The sequence below is a fragment of the Neodiprion fabricii genome, chromosome 2 (genome assembly GCF_021155785.1).
Source record: "Neodiprion fabricii isolate iyNeoFabr1 chromosome 2, iyNeoFabr1.1, whole genome shotgun sequence".
In the NCBI taxonomy this organism is placed as follows: domain Eukaryota; kingdom Metazoa; phylum Arthropoda; class Insecta; order Hymenoptera; family Diprionidae; genus Neodiprion; species Neodiprion fabricii.
In genome coordinates, this window is record NC_060240.1 from 6,073,467 (window position 1) to 6,085,941 (window position 12,475).

Genomic DNA, 12,475 nt, shown 5'->3' on the forward strand with positions numbered 1-12,475 from the left:
CTTGCGTTCGCATTTAAGCGCGACGTTGATCGTTACAGGTTTAATAGACATTCGCTAATACAGTAGAAACGCGTCTGTGATTGTCGAGACAGAGGCGTAATGTTGTCACGAATTTATTCGAGGAAAATTATCCAACATGTTCAGTCAATCAATTGTTTCTTAATTTTTAAATAAAGTGTATTCGAATACAAGTTTCGAAAATTTCGGTATGTAATCTTGATAGCGGAAAAGTTTTTTGATAATCTATAATTTAATTCAAAACATTTTTCAATTTTCGGTAAAAATATTCATTTATTTTTCAGTAATTATATATTAAATAACAATCGAAACATTAATCATATAAAATTATATTACTTTTTTATACGACATTTGAAAATAGCTTGTCAGTGAACTCAAGAATACCACCATGTCTACCTATGTGTACCAAAGTCCCTATAGGAGTGAACTTCATGCCTGAGACTAAAAACAAAAGCCGATTGTGAGGGAAAATAATCGAGTTGGTCGATTAGTCAGGTTTGAAAAATAATCGATTATACTCGATTAATCAGGAGAAAATAATCGATTTAATCGAAAATCTCTTATTTTTAACCATCTATCATTTCAATAGCTCTGAGGGAAGAGGAGAAGAAAAAAGGCTCGATCTGTCTCATACAGTCTAAGAAAAGGAATTACACAACACTCGGGATGGCCTAGGGGGGGCAATCGCCCCCTCACTGCCCTCTGGATTTACGCCTGCATTAGTTTTTAACCTCGACACGTGGAGCATTAGATTCGATAGACATTCCGTAGTACAGTAGAAGCGTACCTGTGATTGATGAGACAGAGGCGCAATGCTGTCGCAAATTTATTCGAGGAAAATCATCCAGCACGTGGCAGCCGGTGCAAGAAACTTTTACAGGAACTCGTACAATTCAAATCAAGATGCAACGGAAGTTGAGATCCCCGTACCGTGGGGCAAGATAGCTGGTGAGAGGAGCAATTTAAAAACAAAAAGATTCCTTTATTTTTACCGTTACAATCATCTATCATGCGGCAACATTAATTCTAATATTGTCAATGTCCGACTCTCTGTTATCCGCATTTCAGTTGATGTTTACTGCCCTAACCTCAAAAACCCATCTCATCACGATTATATTCAAGAAAACGCATTCGTACCGTAACGGCCTTCTGTACAAATATTGAAACTTGACCGTAAATGAATGGATGGAGCCTAAAAATTTCGATATACACATCATTTATTTGGGCTGTGAGTAGTCATGTCTGCATAACTAGAAATAACGTTACACGCATTCAGGGTCGCAGCTGTTCAAACCTGTGATTCGAGCAGGCTCGTTGGAACACCGTTTGTCAGCCACATTCGATAGCATTTAATGAACCAGTCAGCATTATTTGAATAGAACATCTTTTCTTGCTCGTGATCTGCAATCAGATTCACTTTGCGAACTGTCATTTTCGAACAAATATACACTGTGACTTTGTGTACTGGATTACCGATGCTGACATTGAACTGGAACGGTTGATTCAATTACGTTTTTGCCTGGTGCTTCCGATGGCCCTATGTGTAAAATTATTTGCTTTGCCCATTTGCATTCTCATTCATAAATGCATTTTTCATCTAAATTCAAAAGCAGGATCTCTTTGGAAATATTAGCATATTCATACATTTCTTTTCTCTTTATACCATCGTAATCATCAGTGAAAGATTACAAAAAAAAAAACATACGTGCAATTAAGGATTACAACAATTGTATGGGTACGGTAGACGCTGAATGTTAAATTTTGTTTCAAACTTGTCTAATATCAAAAAAGATTGAAATTGTTGTGCGTTTCAGAGACGAACTTCTGGTTACGATGGTTTATCTTTACTTGTATACTAGATTGAAAAAAATCTTAAATCATTCTGCAGGTAAATGGTGGGGGCCAAAGGACCGGCAGCCAATTTTGGCGTTTCACGGATGGCAGGATAACGCAGCAACGTTCGATACGTTGATCCCGTTGTTACCCAAGGGAACTTCTGTACTTGCGGTAGACATGCCCGGTCACGGATATTCATCTTGGTCACCAGCAGGGATACCATATTCATTGATGAACACTGTCTTGCTAGTTAGAAGGATAGTCAAATTTTATGATTGGAGGAAAATAAAATTCATGGGTCACTCGATGGGCAGCATGGTCGTGTTTTTGTATGCAGCGTATTTCCCTCAAGAAATCGACTTTGGCATCGGTATTGACCTCGTGAAGCCACCCTCTATAGATGTCAACAAATATAGCAAAGTAATCACCCAGCATGCAGAAGAGATCCTTAGAATAGAAGCGAGAAAAACGGACCCACCTACTTACAGTGACGAAGAAATTATGCACAAATGGATAAAGGGGACAAATTATTCTATAGACGAGGCAGCTTGCAGGCTGCTTATGAAACGAGGAGTTAAAGAAGTTGCAAGGGACGAATTTATATTCAGTAAAGATCCAAGACTGATCACATATACTTCTTTTGACTCCGGCTACACCCATGACCACATCTTAAAACTAGCCGAACGAATCGTTTGCCCATACAGGCTGATTAAAGCTTCAGATTCGCCCTTTTATCAGGATAAGGAGCTGGTACTTGAAACTGTTGAGAAAATGAGTACAAATAGTTCAGACTTTACCTATACTGTAGTGCCTGGTAAACACCATTTACATTTAACTCACCCCGAAAGAGTGACCGAAATACTCAATCCATTTTTAGAAAAGCATAATAACTAGGGTTTGTCAGAATTGTCTATGTATATAGTTGCAGATTTTTTCCATTGCGAAAGCCTTGGTATACCTATTCTAATTTCATTTGGGCAGTCAACTAGCATAAATGTATTTGTATTAATACTGTGTTGGTTGCGGCACACGCTTGAAGAGATGCTATGCTCGTTGAGAAATTTAGAATTGATAATGTATGAAGTATTCCCATGGCCCACTGTTTCGTTTGTCACAAAGAATTCCTAGTCAAACAGAGGAAATCGATTTCATGTGTCCGTTTAAAAATAATTCGAATGACTTACAAGAGTCATCCATTTACAAATCCATACAATGGCAGTTGATCAAGAAGGGATGTGTAACATCCCCGCAGTGTTTATATGTACCTAACATGTACATAGGACGATACGCCGTACTCTGTAAATTACCTAAAATATATGTAATAAACTAAATTATTTCCCAGACTTATTCCTATATTATGCGTTTCTCAACCGTTCGTGTGATTAGCTGTGCATGCACAAAGTGTATTTTGATCCAACAACCGTTAGACGTATGACGAAGAAGATAAGAAAAAAAGAAAAACAATGTAATTCTTAAAAATTGCAATAAGATCGAATCAGCGAGACGATGTCCAAAGATCATAAACCGACGCATGATCAATTGATTTTTTCATCGATCTCGGGCGCCTTCTCTCTGTAACAGTCTCTCCGCATCGCGTCGTCACTCCTCTGACTGAACGTCAGAATCTCGTCGTCGCGGTATAATAAAAGAGTGACGTAAGTTGGGGTCGCGTGATGAACGGCAGGGCTTCTCGGAGTGGTCGGAAATCCTCGGGAGGCTTCAACTTCCACCCTTTTCCCCGCGGACCGCGATCAGCTTGCCAGCCGCTATATTGCCGTCGCAGTCCCGGCGCCCCCCTCGATTCGGCATTAAAAGTCTCAAGGCTTTCGCACAGGAAGGCGGGCCAGACACGCGCATGGCCACGACTAAACTTTAGAACCCGTAGTCAGCTCCGTACGTATCTACGTTGATTCGTGGAGTTTAGTACGAGCCTGACGCTCGCTGGTTCGGCTGGTTCGCCTTCTTTTTGTGCGTGTCCGCATCGTGAGGTAAAGTGAACATTCCGTCGGGTGCCTGAATAATCATACATACGTACGTACCTCCTGCAACGACGTTTGGCGACGAAGACAGCTCAGACTCGTGGATAAAAATAAAAAAAAAATAAAAATAGAGAAGAATATAAAAATAAAAACTGTATATATATATATATATATATATACATATATTAATTAATATGCGTTTGTAAAATTATTCGACAACTCTTCGTCTGTGGCTGGTACACACAAGTTCGTACAAAAGTAGCTCGTCGCGTATTTATTTCTTACGACGAATCGTCATGCGGAAATCGATGACGGAGGAAAGGTGGTACAAACGAGAAGAATATTAGTTTGCGACGAATAAAAAAAAAAAAAAAGAAACTCGAGTTACCTAGAGGAAGTAATTTACGAAATATATTTTGATAAAGAAGTGAATTCTACTAGACGGTGATACGAGGGAACGATTCGTTCTTGGAGTCGAATCTTATTTCAAGTTTTTTTGAAACGAAAATAACAGAGAGAGAGAGAGAGAGAGAGAGAGAAAAGAAAAAGTCGAAAAAATGTCCAAGCCCGCAATTGAGATGCATTACACACCGCCGACTTCGGACACTATTCAGACAAAGCCCTTTCCTATCAGAGGTAATCAAGGATTACATTTCAACTATTCCTAACTTATTAACACACCACGGAAATATATATATTTCTAATATATGCCAGCGGATTTCTATCAGCTGACACATGCGTGTACAGTTATGATATACGCATACGCATACATATATTACACACACGACACATGCTCTCTATCTTACCGAAGATACGTATATACTTAATATACACACAGCCGTACAGCCGGCCATGCATGCCGTACTATTATAGCTCATTCGTTTCACAAATCGTTCTAAGCTGTATACTTCGGCTACAGGCAGCGATTTTTTTCGAAACGGTACATAACCGCTTTTCGGCCGACTGCTCCCGATCATATAAATTCATTCCGACTCATCCAATGCGCTTCGGATGATTATAATTAGTTCTTCCTCTGCACTTGGTCGTTTTATTCAATATATACGTTTGATCAGGTCGTAGAACATGATTGCCAAGAGAATACTTTCGTTTGGAATATCTGTTTTGCAATCACGTGGATATTCGTATACAAGACGATCTTGAAGTTAGTAACGTTATCCGATCGTAATGAAACATTGGAGAAAAAAATCACTATTTTATTAACTTCGTAATAATTTTTGAAGAACTAAGATTTCTAAATATGAGTGTGTTTTGTTTTATCACGGTTGACTGAATTTCAGACAGTTCCAAAATCGCGAAGTAACGGTTTTCCTCAGCATTAATCGTTACGGTAACGTTACTAACTTCAATATGATCATATAAGCCGTTATCAGGTGCATCATCCTCCTCATCAATTGCGTTGATCTTTCACAAATCTGTAAATTATCTGGAAAAGTTGCGAGCTCTAATACTGCACGGAAATAAGTAAATCATAGCTGTACTATTTTTAGTAGGGTTAGATCTTCGCGTTGAACGTACCAATTGTTTTCGCCGAAAATAGATTTATTTAATTGGCGTTTGGTTCGCTACACGTATACAGTGAATTGTATATAGTAGGTGGTAAGTAATCGATAACGCGAGATAGCGAGCGACCGTCAGCGTCCGCGTACAACGGCCAATGTTCTGCAGCGATAAAACGATGTGTCTTCGTATTTATATGCGTGAAAGCGGAGGACTCGGGTCGGGGATATAAGTGGAAAATTTTTAAACGCATTCGAATGCCAAACAATTGGAATAATTTCATCGTCAGAGACTGATTCGAGGCGGCGAATTGTTTCCAGAGCAAACCAGACCGAGGCAAACTCGGCTCGTGGCCAATTCTCTTCGTAGGAAGAATCTCATTGTCAATTAGTGTTGGATATCGCACTTGCCGTTTTAGCGTATGTAAGACGATTGTATTATCAGGGCTGAAGTTCTGTATAGTTTTTCACGTCGTCTTTTATTTCTCGAAGGAACGAGTAAATGCGTCTGAGACTGAAGTTGGTAACGTTAACGTAACGAAACATTGCGGAGAAAAGTAACTATTTTTCTTAAAGTAGTTAAATTTTCGAAGTATGAATACATTTTGCCTTATTATAATCTACTGAATTTCAGACATTTCTAAAACCGTGAAATAACGATTTTCCGAAACGTTAATCATTACTATAATGTTACAAACTTCAGCCTCATGTATGCGTGACTATTTGAATAATAATGGCGGTTCGCGCTGTAAGCATCGGCTATTCATTTGTTTGGGAATTACCGAAATACCTAGATGTATTATATCCACAAATGTTTTACAGTCTATGGAAGAAATTGCTGTAATTGATACGAAACAACGAACAATTACAGATGCAATTTGTCAGAAAGAGAATAATGGTTTGGCAACACAGACACAAAATGTGAGAAAAGATCTTTACGTGACGTATAATTTTCGCTGTTCGACTCCTCGAGACTACTAGCTGGTTTTTAATTTTGTATACAAATTTGATTCTAATTTAACTGCAGGCCTCGAGGTCACAGCATGGCTGCGGTACATATTATAATTATACCTCTGCGGTATGTTTGAAAAAGAATTCACAATTCGATCCTCGATGTGTTAGCTGTGCGGACTTCGTACGTAAGCGGCTTATGGCGACAAACCAAATCTTATATCGCACAATGTTAAATAGCCCAGAATTGTTATCTCGTTCGGGTATTTTAAAAATAATAAAAATAATACAAATAAACAGTCTTTCTTGTATTATTCATTCAATACCTCGCACGAAAAGTATCGCAAGTTACGTCAGTGTTCAGCTACGGCAAACAAGTTACATACGATTGTATGTAGGCAAATAACTATCGCTTGTCTCTACATACCCAACAGATGTTTGTTCGTTCAAAAGATTAGCTACAAGCTAATCGTATTAGAAAAAAAAAACTTTACGAAGCATAGTATTTATTTTAGCTTTATTTATATTTATAGTGAAGCTGGTGTGCGTGCATACAATGTAAAATTTCCTCGCTGTTCATTTAGCGTAAGAAAAAAGATTAGCTTTGCTCGATTGGAACTAGTTTCTCATGTAGAATAAAGGTATACAATATTTCTTGTTATTCAAATGGAACATAAAAATTCTCCGTTAAAATCTTGTAGAAATTGAATCGATCGTTCCGCCGATTTGTATGAAGGCTACAGGCTGCGACATTGGCCAGTCATGTGAAGATCACGTTTCTATCGAATGAACAGGTGGCGGTCGACTTTTTCACAATTGATAGAATTTTGATTGCCGATGCATTTAGTCGGTCAATAAGCTCGCCGGTGTGTCGAATAATATATTTACTTATATCAAATGGCTCAGATTTTCCGCTGTTCCGCTTAAAGGTATTATCGTGATCGAGGTGTGATATTTCAAAGGTATTATACTGATATGTTTGTCAAAGAGTCGTATGACGGTATACATACAACGATCACTATCAATTGCAATTGCTGTGCTGTTATAATAATAATGTGAAAAATCAGTAACGCGGTGCGAAACGTCATTCGCAACCTGAACCTCGCTATCAGATTCTGATTCTGTTGTACAGATTCCCAATTTTATCGCAGCAAAATGCCTTTGCATTGTTGGGGGAAAAAATTCAAAGCATGCTGGCGGAAAATTTGATCGGCAATATTAAATGAAAAAACGAATTTTATCACTGTAGTCCAACATAGGACTGACAAAAATCATTAATTTATATAACTTTAAAACGAGATGAGGCGTAACGAAACGTCAGGGGAAAAATCATTACTGCGTAATTTTAGAATGACTTTCAAGAAGTCTAAAATATTTAGTCTATCTACTAAATTTCAGATATTGCTAAAGGTGCGGAGTAAAGATTTTTTCACTTCATCTTCTTCATTCTCAATTCTGAACTTGATCCTCGTAAATATGAGGAAGGAATCGAGTTTCCTAAATACGAGTACAATGTTTTAATATATATTACGCTTTACTGAATCTCGGACAATTTCAAAGTTGCAGAGTATAAACTTACCTTGAGAATGCATCGTTCCATCAACGTTGCGAATTTTAACCTGATAAAATATTGCACAATTTTATACTCTCAGGCTTATACCTAATACTCGTGTTTGCGCGTCAAGATGCGGATGTAAAGATTCGAGTTCTCTTAAGAGACTCCATCAATCAGTGCACGGCTTAATTAAAAAGCTAATTAACACATAGATTTAATTGATCGATGAGCGATAAATCCGTGGTCCGATTACCGCGGTAAATTTCGTAGGCTACCTACTTTTTCATGTTTGTTACATAAATTTGTACGCGTGTTATTTTACAGGGGAACGTTCAAATTACGTGAACAAGCCACACGTAATAGCCATGGTTGGGCTGCCCGCACGGGGTAAAACTTATATATCGAAAAAGCTGTGCCGATACTTGAATTGGATCGGTATAAATACGAAAGTATTTAATTTGGGGGAATACCGGAGGCATGCGACAACGGCATATCAATGTCACGAGTTTTTCAGACCTGACAATATCAAAGCGATGGCGATAAGGACGCAATGTGCCATTGACGCATTGAACGACGTTTGCCAATGGTTGGAAAACGGCGACGGCGAAGTCGCGGTTTTCGACGCAACGAATTCGACCATCGAGAGGAGAAGGATGATACACGACATTGTCGTTAGAAAAATGGGTTTCAAATTGTTTTTCGTCGAGTCTGTTTGCAACGATCCCGAAATCGTTGAACAAAATATAATGGAGGTATTTGATATGCATGAGATTTTCAGTACATATCTAACGCAATTTCGTTAATCGAGTATTACAATCAATTTCTCATTATCGAACAATCGCTAACGCATCGATTCTTATTACGATTAAATGATTCATATTCATCAGATTCATGAATAAATTATTATACCTATACGCTTTCTTATCATTATATGCAGCAGTAAGAGAAAATTGAATTATCCGTCCCTTTGTCCCCATTCCGCATCAAAGTTGTTTAAATCGAAAATAATTAAAAGAAAGCTTAGAAGATCCCTTCAGTATCGCTATCTGTTAAGTTTTTATCGCTTATTCATTGATGAGATAACAACGCTTGGATAAATTTCTCAGAAACCTTGATGCAAAACGCATTTCAAAGAATCCTTCGAAAGTTAATCAGAGGGAAAAGAAACACGCGTTACTTTGCATCCTGATCATATGGAAAAGCGAGAAATTGATATTTTAAACATTTTCCCTGGAATTCAGCTTCGAAAGGTTCAGTCTTAATAATGTAGAATCAGCAGACCTAAGAGGTGATAATTTAAAAGAGAAAAATTATAATATTAAGAATGGTTATTCTTATATAGGGCATGATAGTACGATCTTTGGCATTAATTGGTCGGGTATTTTTTTTGTTTATCTTATGATTACAGGTAAAAGTAAGCAGTCCTGATTACACCGACATGAACAAGGAAGCCGTATTAGCTGACTTTATGATGCGGATAGAACATTATCAAGAGAAGTATAACCCGTTGGATGAGAGCTGCGAAGTCGACCTGTCGTTTATGAAAATTTACAACACGGGAGAAAAAGTTCTGGTCCACAAACACGAGGGACACATTCAGAGCAGAATAGTTTATTACTTAATGAATATACATATTGTGCCTCGAACTATATACTTGACCAGACACGGTGAAAGTATTATGAATCTTGAAGGAAGAATAGGTGGTAATTCAGCTCTCAGCTCTAGAGGACACGAATACAGCAATGCGCTAGCTCAATTCATCGCGCAGCAGGATATACAGGGTTTGAGGGTTTGGACCAGCTGGCTTCAGAGGACTATACAAACCGCGACTGGAGTCCAAGCTCCACAAGAACGGTGGAAAGCTTTAAATGAAATCGATGCGGTGAGACATTTTTTAGCCATGAAGATCTACGAATTCAGAATATGGAAAAGCAAGGGACTTTGCAAATATTTCGCCCGTGTTTCCCTATGAAAGTACCATCGAATTTTAACATCAATAATTTCGCGTCAAGTGTTTACATGTATAAAATTTGGATGCATGAAAATTATAGGAAAAAATTTCTACCTTTTATTCACTTATTGCAAATCATCATCATAAATCACACTGATATCCCAAGTCTCATCGAAAACTGAATAGTTCAGAACTTGAACTCTGATAGAGATCCTTGGGTTCCTTCAATTGCCTTATTTTTTTTACACAAATTGTTTGGCAACTTTGAAAATTCTGTACGAAAGTAAAAATTACTTTTTCCAAACATTGTGCCCAGTTTTAACCGCCGAAATAAGAAAGAATAGCGTAAAATATGTTATATTACACACGATGATGAGTTACAAATGATAAAGTCATCAACATATAAATGCATCGCAATTCAACTTAATTAGACCAAATATAAATGATATTCCAGGGAATTTGTGAGGAAATGACCTATGAAGAAATAGCTGAGAAATATCCAACTGATTTTGCGGCAAGGGACCAAAATAAATTTTCATACAGGTACCCCAGAGGTGAAAGTTACGAGGATTTAGTTGCTCGACTAGAGCCAGTCATTATGGAATTGGAACGTCAGGGTAATGTTCTCGTTGTGACTCATCAGGCTGTACTACGATGTTTGCTTGCCTATTTTCTGGATAAAAGTTCAGGTAAGCTTGTCACACTGAATTACAGCATACTTTGCTTTACACTGGCAAAGTGTATCTCTTGATATATATTTCGGTGTTTGGTTTTAATTCGAAAGCTGAAAAAATTATATCTATGGTGAATTAAATACACGCAATATTGCTTTAGTCATAATTTCTATATTATAAGAAGAAGAAGAGTCAAAAGAGCTCATTAACTATAATAAACTTTATATCAAATTATATTTGTATAATTTTTCAGACGAGTTACCATACTTGAGTGTTCCACTACACACTATTATGAAGCTAACACCTGTGGCTTACGGATGCAAAGTTGAGCACATCAGGTTGCCGATAGATGCAGTGGATACTCATCGGCCAAAACCAAAGGTACAAAGGCAAATAAAAAAAGATGTACAATAATTTTTACTTAATTGACTTTTCTTAATTTTGGATATGATCTTTCTACAGAATTGATAGGGTGAATATTTTAATTCGTTAAGAATTGATGGGAAAAAAGAAATTGATAATACTACTATTACTTACACTACTACTGCTATTACCTTGTCCTGGTGCTTGAGCCATGTGCTAATAAAATAACTTTTACTTACCTGCTGCTCGTGTTTTAATGACCCGCCAGAATGTTTGCCCGTTTATTGCATTTAAGTGGAGTGAGAAGGTTTTTATCTACCACGAAGAAACCTTCGTACTCCCGCGTCATTACATACTTATCTTATTACTAAGTTTGAATCATTTTTTTCCATTAGATTACATCAGATAGAACTTGTAGCTTTCAAAAGTCAACATTTAGAGCTGTTGTTGCTAGTAACAGGCATTATCATATTTTTTTTTGCAAGTAATTCGGATACAACGAATGGATAATGATGATTATTACGAATCTTATTTACGTTTTCATTCGAATTATCTGCCGTACTTTCGATGCACTTGGTAATTTATCATAATCTGGAGTTACATAATGGTTTAAAACCATTGCGCAATAAGCTTTAGTTACTGTGTACTACGTAAATTGTATATCTTGATAGAGGCAAGCTAGAAGACAACATTGCTAGTAAATATAGACGCAATAGCATCTTCCTTGATTTAATTTTAAATTTGTCACTTTGAATAACCAGTAGTACCCAATACATTTTATGTACGTCAGCAAGTTAAATATTATAATTTTTTCCGTTTCAATTTCAGGTACATGGATACTTGGAGGAACGCTTTAGAAACAGAGCACAGAAACTGCTGACGTGATCTAATGACGCTGTTTTGAGGAAAATAAAAAAATCCTTCCACGCTAATTCGTGACAAGAACAAAGCATTGTTGGCAGCTGGCTGTCAAATTGAGTACGCTGTGATGCCGGAATAATTAAACTCGTTATTATGGGGTAAAAAAAGAAATAGTAAAATTTCATTGTTATCTCTAACTTCCTATACTACTAAACTACCTGTTGAGCAAAGGCACGTATGTAAACTGAAGAAAAATTTTTATGTGATATGAATGCCGATAAAAAGGGAAGTTTATTCTAAGAATTTTAAATTATTCTATTTATATATGATGTCTTCTGTATACCGTTTGTAGATCATTTCAAATTTCATGAAAGCAACGTATGATATTTTCAATGAACGTAACTTCACAGATATACTTATACGACGTATATAAATAAAACTGTAGGAAGTAAATCAATTTTCTTTCCATCTTTAAATTAACGCTATTTACAAACGGTAATAAAATTGCTTCATGTCAACCACTTACATACGTATCAGTTATACTCAACGTATAGCCTGGTTAAAAAGGAGAATAAGATATTATACTGTATTGTCTGTTGAATATAATAGAATACGAGCCATACAGACGATACATAAAAAAATAGGCAGCATGAGTATTTAGTCTCTTGGCTCGCATTCTATATCATGTATTTTCTTTTAGTAGCCAAGAATAATATTTACCACTCATACGCTATCAGAATCTTCCAAATATATTTTTTATTAAATAAATT

General features: G+C 36.9%; 2 protein-coding genes across 3 annotated transcripts; both read left to right on the forward strand.

Annotated features, from left to right (window-relative positions):
* Nucleotides 1-46: 46 nt before the first annotated feature.
* On the forward strand, nt 47-3,197 carry LOC124176765 (probable serine hydrolase). Its single transcript, XM_046558434.1, has 3 exons — nt 47-206; nt 608-966; nt 1,907-3,197. Exons 2-3 carry the CDS (start codon nt 831-833, stop codon nt 2,746-2,748), a joined length of 978 nt encoding a protein of 325 aa, XP_046414390.1. The 5' UTR covers nt 47-206; nt 608-830; the 3' UTR covers nt 2,749-3,197.
* Nucleotides 3,198-3,658: 461 nt separating this feature from the next.
* Nucleotides 3,659-12,473, forward strand: LOC124176769 (6-phosphofructo-2-kinase/fructose-2,6-bisphosphatase 1). 2 transcript variants are annotated; one of them, XM_046558438.1, is made up of 6 exons: nt 3,659-4,469; nt 8,181-8,608; nt 9,265-9,738; nt 10,262-10,496; nt 10,735-10,862; nt 10,944-11,082. In XM_046558438.1, exons 1-6 carry the CDS (start codon nt 4,391-4,393, stop codon nt 10,947-10,949), a joined length of 1,350 nt encoding a protein of 449 aa, XP_046414394.1. In that variant the 5' UTR covers nt 3,659-4,390; the 3' UTR covers nt 10,950-11,082. The 2 variants fall into 2 exon arrangements, with proteins under 2 accessions (XP_046414394.1, XP_046414393.1); XM_046558437.1 differs by lacking the exon at nt 10,944-11,082 and adding an exon at nt 11,673-12,473 and having other exon boundaries at nt 3,661-4,469.
* The last annotated feature ends 2 nt before the right edge of the window (nt 12,474-12,475 follow it).

Coding starts and splice junctions, on each gene's coding strand:
- LOC124176765 (XM_046558434.1), top strand. CDS start 831: ATGCTGTCGCAAATTTATTCGAGGAAAATCATCCAGCACGTGGCAGCC. Junction 967..1,906: donor ACCGTGGGGCAAGATAGCTG/GTGAGAGGAGCA, acceptor ATCATTCTGCAG/GTAAATGGTGGGGGCCAAAG.
- LOC124176769 (XM_046558437.1), top strand. CDS start 4,391: ATGTCCAAGCCCGCAATTGAGATGCATTACACACCGCCGACTTCGGAC. Junction 8,609..9,264: donor TTGAACAAAATATAATGGAG/GTATTTGATATG, acceptor TTATGATTACAG/GTAAAAGTAAGCAGTCCTGA. Junction 10,863..11,672: donor CTCATCGGCCAAAACCAAAG/GTACAAAGGCAA, acceptor TTTCAATTTCAG/GTACATGGATACTTGGAGGA.